This window comes from Petaurus breviceps, unplaced genomic scaffold (genome assembly GCF_028583685.1).
Source record: "Petaurus breviceps papuanus isolate PSGF00001 unplaced genomic scaffold, PetGlider_PUasm1.0 181, whole genome shotgun sequence".
Lineage (NCBI taxonomy): Eukaryota > Metazoa > Chordata > Mammalia > Diprotodontia > Petauridae > Petaurus > Petaurus breviceps.
The window spans coordinates 1985596-2002895 of NW_027185784.1; the positions used below are offsets into that span (position 1 = coordinate 1985596).

Here is a 17300-nt window from a genome sequence, read left to right on the forward strand (position 1 = left end):
AAAAACCTAGCCGTATAACCTTGCACATGTTACTTAACCCTAATTGCCCTCCAAAAGGCAAAAAAAAAAAAAATTTCTAATGAGAGAGAACCCTATGTTTCCTGAGGTTGTCCATTTGACTTTGGGTTAGCTTCTCTGCTAGCTCCTTTTCTCCCACCTATAGCTTATAGCATGCCATGTCTCTTCCATTCTTAAAAAACAACAATAAAAACCTTTCATTTGACTTTGATATCCTCTAATTATCATTCTATAGCTCATTCTTCATATTTTGGGGGGCTAATAGAAATTAAAATCACAATGTCTGATGTAAATATGGATGCAAAGATTCTTTATAATATTTCCTCCACCACTCTCCAGAGTCCCAACATCCAGAGGCTAGGAAACATTGATGTATTTCAATTTTTTTTATTTTGTCAATGAAGAAAATTAGAATTAGAGAGGATAATTAACTTGTCCAAAGTCACACTGCTGTGTGTCCAAATTAACTTGTCCAAAGTTAATATTATTAATATCATATAATAAATAATATATTATATAAATATAATATACTATGTTATATGATATATTATACAAATATATGTTATATATTATATAAATATAATATATTGTATAAATGATATAATATATAAATATATTCTATAATTTATTATAATAAATAATTAATCACAATTAATTTGTCCAAAGTAAAGACAGTCAAAACTATAAAGGAGTTAATCTCTCTAACTTACTGCACAGTGGTTTTCCCTCTATATGATACAGAATCAGAGGAAGTAATTAATAAGTGTTGAAGGTAGGATTTGAACCCCTGAAGTACCTTCTACCATGTCATGCTGCTTCACATCTACATTATTTTAAAGGGCCTTTTCTGCCCTAAAATGATAGGATTACATGTAATATGAGTCTATAATTCTGACATTAGCCTTACTTTTGGCAATTTGCCTTTTTGTCATAAAGTTGGAGTGAAACAAAGATATGTCATCCTGAAGACTATAATATGGTCCCTTTTCTGAAAAAATTAACAGGTGAATCAAAGGGTACAGCACTTCTCTCCCTAGTAGCATTCTTGTTCTCCAGAAAATCGTGACATTTACTGATACAATCAATGTTCTTGAGCTTGTCAACACTTTTCAAAAGCCTTGATAAGATTTCTGTATCACAGATGAAACAGAACAATGGAACTGGATATTCAACTCTCTCATATTTGTATTAATTTTTTTTGCAATGAAAGAGGAAAGAAAGATATTTCTCACCATTTCAATAATGTGTATGTTTACAAAGAAAAAAGACAATGTGTCACAACTGATAAAAGTGCTGAGTTTCAAACCTCCCTTCAGATACCATGTGAGCAATGTGACTCTGGACCAGTCATATAACCTCTCTATGATTCAATTTTTTCACAAGTAATGAGGGGGTTGTAATTTATGACCATTAAGGTTCTTTTCAGCTCTAAAGCTATGATTCCATTATCCTATACATGAAGTGATACAGAATGAAGTGGAACCAAAACAAAAATACACAAAATGCAGCAAGTAAATAAAAAAAAAAAAAAATCAACACAAATAGGCAGCTGAATCTGATTAATGGTAATGAACTATCGATTCAAGAAAACAGGTGATGAGAATACTTCCCTCTTCTTCATAGAGAAACTGAACAAGTGCAGAATGAGACATACGCTACTACACTGTGAGATGTGCTTGCTGTTTCTACTGCTTTTTTGCAGGAGCATTACTTCCATCCTATAAATTCTTCGTTCACAAAAGACACTTCATCTAACATGTTGTTCTACATTCTGGCATCATCCTTCCTTTCTAGCTGTATCTCATACTAATCACCTCAATGCACTCTGCCCTCCAGTCATCTGGACTTCTCTGTACCCTTAAAAACACATGACAAGCTTGCCCATCCCTATGCCTTACTTTACACACTAATCTCTGTATTTGGAACACCTATCTCTTTCTTCATCTTTTGATTTCCTTTGCTGTTGTTCAGTTGTGCCTGACTCTCTGTGACCCTTTTTGGGGTTTTCTTGGCAATGACACTGGAGTGGTTTGCCGTTTCCTTCTCCAGTTCATTTTACGGATGAGGAAACTGAGGCAAACAGGAATAAGTGATTTGCCGTGAGTCACACAACTAGTAAGTGTCTGAGGCCAGGTTTGAACTCAGGAAGATGAGTCTTTATGAATCTAGACCTGGCACTCTATCCATTGTATGACCTAGCTGCCCTAGTGGTTTAGTTCCTACAGATACTGTAAAATGTCACATCCTCCAGGAAGCTTTTCCTGATCCATCAGTATTGACCTCTCCCTCAGACTTTTAACAAAATTTTGTGTTTTATCTCCCTAAAATCAACTGTCACATGAACATAGTATAGTAACTGGCTATGTGTCTACGTATAATAAATATTTAACAAATGTCTGTTGAATTGAATGACAGTAGTGTATGACTTTTCTCTAGCCACAAGAAACTTTTAAAAAATCACATATTTAAGGTTATAACAATACCAAAAAATCATTATATAATGTCGTTTGATGACCTCATCAGCTCCCACAAGTTCATCAGATCATATATTTAGAGCTGGAAGAGACCCTAGAGGTCATGGGGTCCATTCCCCCCCCACACATTTTGCAGATGAGAAAAATGAGGCATAGAAAGGCTGTGTCATACAGCTACAAAAAATTGAAGATCATCTCTAGGCAGATAATTCCAGGATCTATTTATCCTACATCACCAAATACCAACTGGACATTTCATACTAAATATCCTGTAGGCATCTCAAACCCAATATTTTAACAAAAGAATTATTCACGCCCTTCCAAATGTACCTAGTAGCATTGATTTTATCTCCACAACACCTCTTCCATCCTTCCCATTCCTTTACGAAGATACACAGCCACAAACCTGGTTTAAGATCTTATCACCTGTTACCTGGACTGCAACAGTCTCTTAATAGATCTACCTGTCTCAGGCATTCTCCCACTGGAGTTATATGTCTGAAGCACAGACTTGACTACGTAATTTCATAGTCCAATAACCAACACTGGCTCCTGCAGGTTTAAACACAAATTGCACCACTGTTTAGTTTTCCAAGCCCTTCATGATCTGGCCCCCTTCACACACACTATGGTCCAGCCAAGCTGGTCCTCTTGCCAACCTGGTCCTCACACAAGATACTCCATCTCCTGTCCTTTCCCCTCCCAGTTATAAACTCTGACTTTCTGAACTTCAACACCCTGCCCTTGTACCTGCATCCTCCACCCACCCCCCTTTCTGCTCCTTTTTCTGTGTTATCTTCCCCCATTAAAATATAAACTCTATAAGGTCCAGGACTTTCTTCCTTTTCGGCTTATCCCGAGCTAAGAACAGTGCCTGGCACCTAGTAAGCACTTAATAAATGCTCTTTTCCTTGCCTTGTTGCCTGTCCCACAGCTTTTCATAGTCTAGCCCCTGTCCCTGGAATATGCTCCCTCTTCAAGTATGCTATAGATTTGCAGCATACTTTTACATGCTACAGCTTTGTGTAGATTTGTAGTTTCTTTCAAAACTTGACTTAAAACTCAAATTCTACAAAAAGCCTTTCTTGATACCACCCCCAGTTAATGCCTTCCACCATCATCCCCTCCCCCCACCCTGACAAAAAAACAGCCGAACCCTGCTTTATTGAAATAGTATACTTCTGTGCAAAATACTTGGGACAAAGTAAAATAAGTTTATTGACAGAAAACAAATGTTACAACTTCTTACATCTTTTGGGTTTGAATGATCCTTGAAATACTAAATTTCCCCACAACAACCACGGTAATATTTCTAGCAATCATTGAAGTGTGTTCTTTAAGAGCTGCAGCTTTTGCCCATTTCCTTGGAGGAATATCCATTCTTAATAACTACACAGTTAAAAATACAAAAAAAGAGGAATTAAATGTTTAGTTATTGATTCCATAACTTGACTGACAGCAAACTAAGTAGAGATAGAGAAACCAGCTTAATTTAGTTTCATCTGGGTGAAGTCAGCATTAACGAAAGTATACACATGACTATGGCTTGCCATAAAATGAAGCTATGACAAAATTATTGCTTATCCCCAATGATCCATACATTACTGTATATACCTATGTATCTGACTCCTATTTCCCTTGATAGAAGCTAAGCTTGTTTCATTTTTTTTATATTTGCCTCTCCAGGGCTTACAATATGAAATAGTCAGCTCTTAATAACTTTGTTGAGTAATAATAAAATTAAAAGTGCTGTGTTCTGTGTGAAGAATTAATTCTCTCAAGAAACATCTTTAGTTAATATTTCGTATTTTGAAGAATATTCCTAAATAAACTCTGGTCCACAAATTAAGTCAATGAAATAACACTAATATTAAAGAAGAAACTACCAGGTACTAATTAACCATCCTCTTCTATTAACACTGTCTCGTACAGGACAAACTGATGATACTCTCATAGACTGAGCCCAAAATGGTCTTTTGTCCCTCTCTATATTGCTGATTATAGCATTTTTCTCATATGTCTCTTTTTTGGCTATTAAATTATCTACTCTTTGACATCTTCACAGCCACTGCTTCTAAATACCTGCTATAGCCATCATCACCACCAATCTTCACAGCTCTCTTCCCACTTTTCTCTATTTACCTTCTTGTTTTTTTCATTCCTTTGTTCAGTTTCCCATTATTTTCAACTTTATACAAAATAGCTAATCTTCTATAGGCATCGGCAGCCACATCAGCAGCCGAACTAAGACATGTCTTATCTTTTGTTGTTCAATCATTCAGTCATGTCCAACTCTTTGTGACCCCATGCATATCTGTGGGGTTTTCTTGGCAGATCCTAGAATGATTTGCCATTTCCTTCTCCAGTGTGTCCCCATTTTAGACATGAGGAATTGAGGCAAACAGGAGTTAAGTACTTGCCCAGGACACATAGCTAATGTCTGAAGACAGATTTTTAACTCAGATCTTCCTAACTCCAGGCCAAAAGCTCTATTTTACCACCAAGCTTCACAGTAATAATCAGCAGTAAGCAATCAATCATAGCAGGTAAAGTACAATCATTGGACTGTTGGTGTTTAATAGCTGCTTCTTCACTGACCACATTTTTTTTCTTTTGTGTATTTATTTTTGTCAATTACTTCTAGATCCCAAACCATCTAGTTTTACTGTTAGATACTCAAGGGCTGGTGCTCTATTCACTGTGCCACCTAAGCTTCCCCAATACAGTTCTTGAATGAGCATAACACCTTTCAAACATCAGTTCCAGTCACTAATTTCTTTTTTTTTTTTAAGCAATCGGGGTTAAGTAACTTGCTCAAGGTTACACAGCCAGTTATTTCTTGTTGTGGTGCTAAGTATCAGAGCCTGGGTTTGATCCCAGGTCATCCTGACTCTGGGGCCAGTGCTCTTACTCACTGAGCCACCTGGCCGCCCCATCAGTCACTCATTTCTAACACATTTCAAGACAGTGTAGTGAGGTAGAAAGAGGAAAGGACTTGAAGACCAGAGCCCTGGGCTCAAATTCTTTCTCCAAAACATACTGTTTGCATGGACAACTCACTATCTCTGAACTTCAGCTTCCTCCCCTGTAAAATAGGGATAAGATTAACTACACTACCTGCCTCACCAGGTTTTGGTGAGGAGTATTTTCTAAACCTTAAAACACTATATAAATGTCATTTAGAGATAGGGAGAGGGGCTAGACATGTAATTTCATTGGTACAGGTAATTCCTGGATATAAAAATTTCCTTTACCAATGGAGGTCAACAACTTAGCCGCAATTTATAGTTTTAGAGAGTTACCTTCATCACTGAAAGACTGTGATTTGCCCAGGGTAAAAAAGCCAGCATGTATCAGAAGCATGATGTGAACCCAGGTCTTCCTAGCTTTGAGGATAATTCTCTAAAAACTATGTCATACTGTTTCCTAAATGTAAGTTATTATTATGTAACATTTTAGGACTATATCTGCTTCCCTGTAATATTATGTATAAGGAAGTTAAATGATTTGGATTGAATTCAAATCCACTAAATTCCTATCTCCTCTGAGCCCAAGCTCTGATTGTTTTGTTTAACCACCACTTAAAGCAATGAAAAATAAAATCTTGGAATAAACCCTAGATGTCAATTAATTAATACAGTAAAAAAAAAAAAAAGATTTGATATCTAAATCTGTCCCATATCTTCACATGAAGTCTAAGTGGGGATATTAATCTCTCCCCCTTCTGCAAGGTAATTTTTGCTTAGCCTTTTTTAAAAAATAGGGGTTGTTTTGAACCACATTGTAATAGAGAGAACATTGGACTTGGCATCCAGAACACTTGTATTTAAATCCCACCTCAGACACTTAACTAATTGTGGGGATATGGGCTAGTCACTTAATCTCCTGCAGACCTCTAAGAATATAATCACATATGAGTTGCAATCTTTCCTGATGGAAGTAGTTCTCACATCAATGCTACTGATGTTTTAAAAGGCAACATGTGAATTTCCCATTTCATCCCATTAAATACCAAATTTAAATCCTCCTTGAACTTTCCCATAGCATCTGACATCTATTCCTTCTTGTAACTCTTTTCTTCCTTAGCTTCAAAGACTCTCTTAGTTCTCTTTTGATTTGCCTTACTATTTCTCTAACTCATTTGCTATTTTCTTGTCTTCTTTCCAATTCTTTAAGACTGATGGTCCCCCAATGTTCTCTCCATCACACATACACATACAGAAATATTCTGTGTGTGTGTTTCCTACTTCTCTCCCTTCCTTTTTTTCCCCTCTTATTGTTCATATCATTTATTCCCATGGCTTTACCTATCACCTTACACAGATTAATTCCAAATCTATATCTATAACCCTTCTCTCTCTTCTCCACCTGAAACTCACAACCACCTCAAACTCAGCAAGTCCCAAAACAAGCTTCTCTTTACAAGTAAACCTGACTACTTGTGACAACACCATTCACTCAACGGCCTATATTTGGAACCTTGAAATTATCTTGTTTTTTTCTATCTCCTACCTCATATCAATTACTAAGTTCTGGCATTTCTATCTCAAAAGTTCTCTGACTTGTCCTCTTCCTCTCAAATGCAAAAAAAAAAATGACTTCATTAATACCACCTAAACTATTAAAATAGCCTTCTAACTACTTCTAACTAGATTCTATTCTCTCCACACTTCCAACCATTCCAGCAGCAGCAGCAGTATAATAGTAGTAATAGCAGCAGTAGTAGTAGCAGCTGCAGCAGCACTAGCAGAAGCAACACTAGCAGCAGCAGCAGCACTAGCAGCAGCAGCACTAGCAGCAGTAGTAGTAGCAACAGCAGCAGCACTAGCAGCAGTACCAGTAACAGTAGCAGCAGCAGCAGCACATTTAAAATGTACTTAAAGTTATCTCATTTGCTCTTCAAAACAACCCTGGAAGGTAGGTGCTATTATTTGCCACATTTTACAGATGAGAAAACTGAGGCAGATACAGGTTAAGTGACTTCCCCAGGATCACAGGGTCTGAAGAAAAATTTGAACTGAGATTTTCCTGATTCCAGCCCCTTCTCTCTTAAGAACTATGGTGCTACCTAGTTGCCTCTACTATTAGAAAATTCGTCTTTCTTATTATTTAAATATATGCTTGGCTATCTTATTAGGTTCAAACAATTTTAATAATTTATTTGCCTAATTAGTGAAGTTTGTATTCCTACATCTGAGATTCAGGGTCCTCCACAAAATACCACCCTACCTCTCAACCTTTCACCCAAATCCTATTCACTCTGATGTTGCTGTTCAATTGTTTCAGTCCTGCCTGACTCTTTGTGACCCTATTTGGGGTTTTCTTGGCAAAGATACTGGGGTGGTTTTCTGTGTCCTTCTCCAGCCCATTTTACAGATGAGGAAACTGAAGCAAACAGAGTGGAGTGACTTGCCCAGGGTCACAGAGCTAGTGTCAAAGGCCAGATTTGAACTCAGGTCTCCATGACTCCAGGCCTGGCAGTCTATCCATTTTACCACCTAGCTGCCTCCATTTACTCTACACAAATAGCCAAAATGAAGTACTGTTTCCTAATCACAGGATAATATATTTAAATCCAGAAAGGAACTTACGAGGTCCCAACCCCCTCAATTTACAGGTACAAAAACTGAAACCTAGAGAAGGTAAGTGATTAAGCAAGTAAATGGCAGACCTGGGATTCAAACCCAGGTTCTCTGACCCTAAGTGTTATCCACATTTTCTGGTCTATTCCTTCACAAATCTATGCCTTTGAATGCCTTCTCTTTTCCTCTTCATTTACTTAATTCCTGTCTGTTCTTTAAAGCCAAATTCAAATGACACTTCTGTGATACCTTCCCCATCTGTTCATCTCGCCATATCCCCTCCCCTACCATACACACATACATACATACATACATACATACACACACACACACAGAGTAGAGAACTTCTCCCCTCCCACCTTGGACCTCTTATAACACTTTTTTCTCCAGTTCTGACATGGTGATGGTATATTTTTTTTATATTGTTGCAACATCCTCCTACTAAACAGGAAACCCCATGAGGGCAGGGGCTCTTTTTCATCTATATACCTTCCCTGGGACCTAACCCAATATTTCTACAGTCAGTAGACATGTTAATGCATCCAGATCTATAAATGTGTTAAGGGAAGAATCTAATGATAACAGCAACAGTTCTATCCTATTACTAGTTATTAGTAGGTGCTTCTAATATATGAACACAAAGACCTTGGGATGACTGCTAGGCCAAATCTGATGGCCTTTCTCCAGTATGGGAAGGGCTGTCCAATGGAAGAGGGATTAGAGTGATTATGTATTGGTCAGAGGAAAGAAGTAAGATCAATTTGCATATATCTGTCACCCACCTCCTCAGCCCCAATTTAGACTATAAGCTTCTACAGAACAAGGAATTAATACTTTTTTATCTTTGTATTCCCAGAGCCAAGAACAATACTTAAAAATGTATACTGAATCAAGTTACAGCAAAGAAGATTTTAGCTCAACATAAGGAAAAAATTATTGACTACAGCTGTCCAAAACTGTAATATGCTTCCCTGAAAAGTAGTGAACTCTTCATCATTGGAAATGTTTAAACAGAGGGTGGACAGCTATTACAAATGTTATAAAACTACTGAGTATATGGGTGGATTTGATGACCTCTGTAGTGCTTTCCAATTGTCCTGTCTTTAGGAGTTAGGATTACATAGTAGAATAAGTACTGTCCTGAGTCATAAAACCAATATTCAAGTCCCAGCTCTGTCATTTACAAGGTCTCTTAACCTCTTTTAGCCTTACTATCTTAACCTGCAAAATGAGAATAATTATATTTGTACTTATCTACCTACTACAGGAAGCTTCTTGTGCTTTCCTTCAGCTTATTGTTTCCAATTTATTCTGTATATAACTGAATTGTAAATAGTTATTTGCATGTTGTCTCCCCATTAGAATATAAGCTCCTCAAGGGCAGGAACTAGCTTTTGTCTTTTTTTGTACTCCTAGTGCTTAGCACAGTGTCTGATACACAGTAAGTGCTTAAAAAATACTTATTGTTTATTGACTTACCTCACAAAGCCATGGAAAGGACCAAATGAAAAAAACATGCACAAAGCACTTTGGAAACATAAAATACTAAATAAATGTAAGCTATTAGCTTAACTGGATTAGAGGGACTCTATAGAAGTACTGCAACTACATATACCAATGATGTTAAAAATAAGTATTGTAAATAACAGTCTTAACCCCATAGTAAATAAGATCTCAGAGAAAGTAAATTCATCTCTCCTATGAAGTCAATTAAATGCCCTGAAAAAGACCCATTTAATTCCCATTATATTTTCTTGATCTGTAATACGAATAATAGTAATACATATCTAAAACAAAGAACTAAAAAAGGAGAGACCAGAACTTCAATAACAAACCATAAAGGAAATTACTGGATACTATTAAATGCATAAGTCCAGCTCTTTTGGTAATTTCTGAACTTTTTACAATAAACCAACTTCTAGTATGCCTTCCAACTTTGTGATTGAAAATAATTGCTCAACTATGATCTGAGTTTACTGAACTTCTAAAACACTCTGACAATTCTATTTACCTAGGATTATGACTCCTTACACTTTCCAAATACTTTAAAAAAACAATTTTTTTCACTCCATCTCAGAACATTATTTGGAAATGATGCATGAAATATGTGTTAGCAATATCTTATAATGGCCTTCTCTAAAGAGGTTAACTTTTGTCTGTTATAGACAATACAGGAAAATGCATTTGCTGAAAAATAAATTAACCAATGACTAGACGAATTTTCAGCAACATGTAATTTGCTACCTGAGGTCACGATTCAGTTTTGAGACTAATAACATTGGAAAAAATTGAATTAAGGTATTTACTAATTTGGGATTATACTTTTATGCATATTTCTTGAATTTGTTAATAAAAATTAACTTATATTTGGAGATTGAAGAAGAGAGTGTGGTCAATTTCCAAGTCATTTAAGCTTACAAGTACAGGAGATAAACAGTAGACTGTAAAGAAAGAATACCAGTAAGACAACAGTGTTACTTGCTAACATTTAAGATTTAGGGGAGATGTGATAACTGTATTCAAATATGTGAGGGTCAGTCACACGGAAAAGAGATTAAACATGATCCTACACAGAATAACCAGTAATAATGCCTACAAGTTGCCAGTAAGTTAATTTAGGCTTGCTGCAAGGGAAAACTTTCTAAACATCAGAGTTACTATAAAATGGAATTGATTGCTTTGGGAAGTAAAGGATTCATCATCAACTTCAAATAAAGGTTGGATGATCTTTTTGTCTTTTATACAATAAGAAAGAATATTTTAGGTCTAGGTTGGAAAAAATAGCCTTTGAAATGCCCTCTAATTCTGAGAATATGAGAGTCTTTGGTTTTCTATAAAGGACTGATGGAGATTTGACTTGAGGCAGCATAATATAATAAGAAATAATAAAAGGAAAAGTCCTTAGTTCCAGGCTCTTACCCTTACTGTGTGATCTTCGGTAAATGACAACCTCACTGAGCTTCATTTTCCCTACTGTAAAATGGGGATAAAACTATTTGCACTAACCAATACATAGGGCCATTGTAAGAAAATAACAGCATTTCATAAAGAGCCCCAGGCATGTACACTTCATTCCTGGCTTGACTCACTCTGAACTTCTCCACCTTCTAACAAACATAGATCCATTTGAGTACCTTTTCTTCCTGTCTTTCCCTCCTGAGTTCCAGTTCTTCTTTCTTTAAAAGCTGTCTCCTCTTACTTTAATGGAAGCTTCTTCAGGGTACTTCCTGACATGTAGTAGATGCTTAAATACTTTATCTAACTACCTATCAACTGTGTAAATTATAAAACATGGCATAAAAATGTAAACTTTTATTAAGATGGTTCAAGTCAGATCTAAGAATTATTTGTGGCTTTCCTTAAATCATTAACACAAATGAGACCACACATTTAAAGGTGAAAGGAAACTCAGAGATAACCTAATTCAACTCCCTCATTTTGCAGCTGAGGAAACTGAGGTACAAGGAAGTTAAAAGACTTGCTTGAGGTCACAGAGGTTGTAAGCGGCAAAGAAGAGATGTTAACCCATGTCCTTTAACTCCAAAGCATGTGCCCCTTTCACTGTATTACATGCCTGATAATTGTTAGATGGCTTAAATTTAAATAGTGCTTTATAGCTACAGAATACTTTCATATGATTCTCAGATCTCATTTCCTCCTTATAATAACTCTGTTAGGTAGGTAGTACATATATTAACTTCATTTCACAAATGAGGAAATGGAGGTTAAAAAGATTTGCCCAAGGTTACAAAACCAAGTAAATGATAGAGCAGGTATTCCAATCCATATCTTATCCACCCCCACCAAGTTTACAATGCTTTCCAACATACTAAACTACCCTTCAGGTTTACAGAGAGGAAAGGGGATCAGCAGGTTAGGGAGGAAAAAAGAAAGAAACCTCAGCACCAAAACAGTAGATTTAAACAATCCTCTGAACTCTTCCAAAAACTCTTCTTATGAAACTGACTGTGTTCACATAAGCTACTCCATTGTGAATTGCGCTACATTTATTAAAGAAGTAGCCAGTTTAGGCATGGAAAATTAGGGAATAAAATATTACTTGAAGTAATTGAGTGATATCATTACTCCAGGGAATGTGCAATGAATTTTAATGGGCTAATAGTAATGGTAACATTAGTTGGAGGGCTCTGCATTAGCTTACAGTTTGATTCCTTAGATGCAAAATAAAGGTAAATATTTTAAAAGTTGAAGAATAATAAGCATTTTTGCATAAATATATGAATCGAATGTGAGTACAAATTCTGATTAATCTAAGATTATTGAGATCTCCAGTCCTCCAAATCAATAATGATTATAAAAATGAAAATAGAAGAAATTCTGAGGTCCCACCTAACATCCACCAGATTGGTAATGATGACCAAAAAAAAAGAAAATGATAAATATTGGAAACACTATGGGAAAATAGGAACACTGACATAGTGTTGGTGGACCTGTGAATATGTACAACCATTCTGGAAAGCAATCTGTAATTATACACAAAATGTTCCTGAACAGTATAATGAATACCTTTTCACTCAACTATACCACTTAAAGTCCTATAATTCAGAGAAATCAAAGAAAGAGGAAAAGGTCTTATATACATAAAAATATTTATAGTAGTTCTTTTTGTGGTGGCAAAAAATTGTAAAGTAAGGAGATGTCCCTTAATAAGGAAAGGGCTAAACAAATTGTAGTATGTGAATACAATGAAATACTATATTGCTATATAACATGTGGATAGATTATTTCAAGGAGACACAGAAAAACTTGCATGAACTGATGCAGAGTGAACAAAAACAGAACAATTTATACTATAACAACAGTATTATAAAAATGAAAAACTTTGAAGACTTAAGCCAGAACAATATATATAATAACAACAACTCTATGAAGACACACAAAACTACAACTCTGATCAATGCAATAACCATCCATAATTACAGAGGATCAAAGATAAAGCCTGTTATCCATCTCCTGACAAAGGGGTGATGGATTCAGGGTGCAGAATAAGACATTTTCTAAAAATACAATCAATGGAGGAATTTGTTTTGCTTAACTATTAATATTTCTTACAAGAAATTTGTTTTTCTTTTTTTTAATGACTTGGAGGATGGGAGGAAAACAGAATTCTTTGCATTAAAAAAACAAAATTTAACTTAAAAAGGAATACAGAACTCTAACTCTTCATTGTCTGTACCAGTTGGAGAACTAAAGTATGGGTGAATGAACGGTAACAGAAAACTATTGGGAGAGAAAAAGATTGCTGGATTTACTGTGTTCCACACTTCTTCCCTAATTTCATTGTGCAATAAATCAGGCCTTAACTCTACCCTGCTATTGTATGCTCCAACAAACATGTTATGATAGTTCTAGCCAAATTGTGTGCGAAATACAGGCTTTAACAAAACTGCAGAGAAACTATTATACTTTTTTTAAACAGAAACAATTACATAAGAAATGTTAAGTGCTATCAATTTTCAGACATTTTCAAAGGGAAAGAAAAAGGAGAGCCTTGCTTCTAATTCTGCCCATATAGGTAGGAGCAGAAAATTACCATCTGAAAGTTATTTGATAATATGTAAAATGAGTAGATAATTTTAGGACTATTGAGCAGATACTCACATCACAAAGCCACCAGTTTTAGCCCTAAAATTGGAAGATAGTTAAGAAATTCAAAGAATACCACCACATACATTGGAAATGTTCCATAAATGTTAACTGATAATGACAGTAATAGGAAGGATTTTCACATGCCCATTAACTCTGCCCATCATTTTTTGATTAGAGTGAAGGTGCCTCTAAGGTCTTGGTTTCCCTGCTTTATGCACTTGGTTTTACTCCCCATTGTGAACAAACTGAAAATAGGAACACTAAGAGATATCTATGGCAGAATTATACTTCCTTGCACCAGGTTCTATGTACACCTCTCAGAACAGCCACACAGTGCTAATCACAGACCCAGATGTGATTCAGGACTTTGGCCAATTACTGGCCCCTCCACCCCCACCACTCACATCCTTTGCCAATCCCACGTCAGCAGCCCTGAGCTCATGTTTCCCCATGCCTTGGGAAAGCACACTGAATACATGAAAAATCAAGTAAAGCAAGGTAATTAACTCAAAAAAGAAAGAGAATAGTACATTTCTAACCTTTAATGATAAAGACTGTTTCCTCTTGGGCCTATCTCTCCTACATAAAAACATAAAATGATCAGGAAATCAGGTTTTCTCTTTGAATGCAAAGGTGTTTCCACTACCTTACCACTCTTTCCCCAATAACTCAAGAGGCTAAATTCTAAATATCCACAAATATAAAACAATACATTATAGAACTCAAGCTTTTGCAGAGGAAGATCTACTTTTTACTACCCATAACTCTTGGAGGGGGGGAGTGGCTGATATTACAGTCACTGATGGGATTGGGGTGGGACTACTGTAAAGGTGCTAGAGCCAAGAGGAAGGGGTGTGCCTCCAAATATGAACCACAAGGCCAGATTCCCTGCTTGGAGAATACACCCTGAAGAGCCAGAAAAAGGAAAACCCTCCTTCCTCTGCCCCACAGTCAGCATGTGATGTCTGGTTCAAGTGGAAATCAGTTAAGCTGTAGCTGTCAAATTACTACACTGGCCAGCTATGACATTTCCCATGCCTAAGAGATATTAAAGAAAGTGTTGAAGCAGTTATTCAAGGCCATGGCTCCAACCCCAGAAAATGACCAGAAGCCCTTACAAACTTTCCTACTCCATTCCCTCACTGGGTATTTCCTATATTCTCCTACCTGCCCCTATTGAGAAACTAGAAATGAACAAATGTAAAATATAATAAAATATCTCTTGGTAGCTGAGAAGAATTAATTACAAATGAAGGAACTTCAAGTTGAGAGAAATATTTAGAATTAATTAGGATACTGCTTGTCATACTTTAGTATCTATAATAATTACATACTGCTTTGGGAATTCCCCTTTTCAGTGTGGTATAAGAGAGCAAAGAATCTGAAAAGAAAATATAAAGTACTTATTACCCCTTTGTGGAAAAACCCATATATATTCCTTTTCATAGTAAGTTTCAAAGTCTACAGCGACAGCAAAATTTAAAAATAAAGTGCCAAATACAGGACTCCATATATTAAATAAGCAGTAAACAGTGAAGAAAAATTTATGTAATTTGCAAGAAATATACATTTTTAAAAACAAGGAGTTTTAGTATATATTTTAAAAATCAATTTAACCACTTACTATTTCAATTCTTATGAAAGAAATTTCCCAAGGCTTTCTTGATAAATATTCAACTTAGTCACTTCATGAAGGCTCCATTTCTCAGGATTTTGTCTAGATTTACCTAGGAGACTTATCGAAACTTATCTAAGAGATAGCCCTCTATTAGAAGGTAAAGCACCACAGCTCAAAGGAGAAAACATGTGTGAAATTCACACTCTAAAAAAATATAAAGTGCAGGTTATATTATTACTATTATTTCTAGGTTCCATTTTCTTACAAAAGATTATAGACCACAAATTACCAAGAACCCAAAACAACAAAGAAGTTATTGGTCCCTATTTGAATGGGTTACACTAACAGTTTTTATATTTTGTCACTGATTTTTAAAAACAGCATTATGTTGATGACATGTACTTCAAGAAAACTCATGGCAGAGCACAGGCTCCCCAAAAAATCTGGCACAAGGGAAATTAAATTTATCTTCAGCTCATTAAATTTTCTATTGTTTATTTTGTTAAATAGTATGTGACATTTTATACACAGATTCAGAAAATGCCTTAAATTTTCTCTAACATAGAATGGTTACATGAGAGCTATTTTTTAAGTTAATTCCCAGTCCCCAGAAAAGTCTTCCTAAACAACATATCCAGCTAATCTTTTTATAAGATTCCTGTATGTAGAAAGTATATATGTAGAAAGAATTTGCATTAAACAGTAAGACATTTTTTGCAGCCAGAAATTGTATGCTTAAATTGACTAAAACAATTTATGGGTTGCACAGCTATCTGTAACTCACGAAAGTTCCCTCAACAGTATGTCACAATTTTCTTATCTGTAGCTACAGGCAACATGTATTTATTTATAACCCTAGATTAACTTCAAACCTAATTTTACTGCAAGGGTGTATAGTGATTTTGTTTTAATTACTAAATGGAACTTGAGGTGGCTCAAATTTACTAAGAAGGGCAACTTTTACAAGTCTGGAAAATAGAGGGAATAATCCCATGTAATTAATTAATGCTTAGCGGTGCCCTTTGGTGCATTATCTGGTGACTGTTTGTAACTTGAGTCCAGAGAGTGCCACCTGTTTAGAAAAGTACTTACCCAAAAGAGCAGATTAAGGGCATAGAGAAGACAGCGAAGACACTTGACAGAATCTTCTCTAGCCATTGTGAGCTCTCCACTGGAGAAACCCCATCCTCTTACCACATCCTCTGCCACCAATCAAGGCAACAGCAATCTGCAATGGGTACAAGACAGGAAGACAGGAAAAAGGAATCAGACCATTGTCTTTTCTTAATTCCACCCACAGACATCCTCTCACTGGCTTCAGAGTAGGATGTCTTGTCTGACCAATGGAACACAGTCACTTCCCGTCATCGACAAAAAGTATTTGCTAAGACGGAGTTAAAGGATAACCTAGACTACATAAAAGTCCAAACTGGGCCCAGATTACACCTGCTGGAAAGGGAAAATATTTGCTCTGCTCACAATGGGTGCAGAGCAGACTATTATCTTGGGACTGTTTGTTTTGGGTTGCTGTTTTTCCCCCAGCATGTTTTAATGAGATGCTTTTAAAAACTCATTCAACTCACTCTCCTTTGGGGACTGCCACTTCTTGTAACAGTCCTAAAGGTTAGAGACCATAAATCCTCCCGAGAAGTAAAGGGAATTATAGTAAGAAGCTGATGTATGGAAGGGAGTCAAATGCCCCTTCTCATTAAGGAAGTTACATTTCTTAAAATCACTGTTCTCACTCACCCACCTATCACAAAACGTCAAGTGTGAAAGTGTCTGGAAAGGGGGAGGGGAGACAAGAATTAGCTGTAATTCCTCTCTGCGACTTGGGTTTCTTTGAGAGAATGTGAGAAATGATGTTTTCTGCCCTGGAATGATGGATTATAAATGGGGAGGGGAGGCACATAGGGAATTAAGTCCAAAGCAGCTGTGCAGACACCAAGTTACACACACACACACACACACACACACACACACACACACACACACACA

The 17300-nt window shown here is 36.2% G+C and overlaps 1 protein-coding gene across 4 annotated transcripts in view; it reads right to left on the reverse strand.

The window, feature by feature from the left end:
* The window catches only part of TSPAN12 (tetraspanin 12), a 188691-nt gene that overhangs the window by 72273 nt on the left and 99118 nt on the right, over positions 1–17300 (reverse strand). For all 4 annotated transcript variants that reach the window (XM_069087088.1, XM_069087087.1, XM_069087086.1 and 1 more), the window contains exon 2: positions 16395–16530. In XM_069087088.1, the coding sequence (XP_068943189.1) occupies positions 16395–16460 (66 nt within the window). In that variant the 5' untranslated portion in view covers positions 16461–16530. The remainder of the gene's footprint in view (positions 1–16394; positions 16531–17300) is intronic.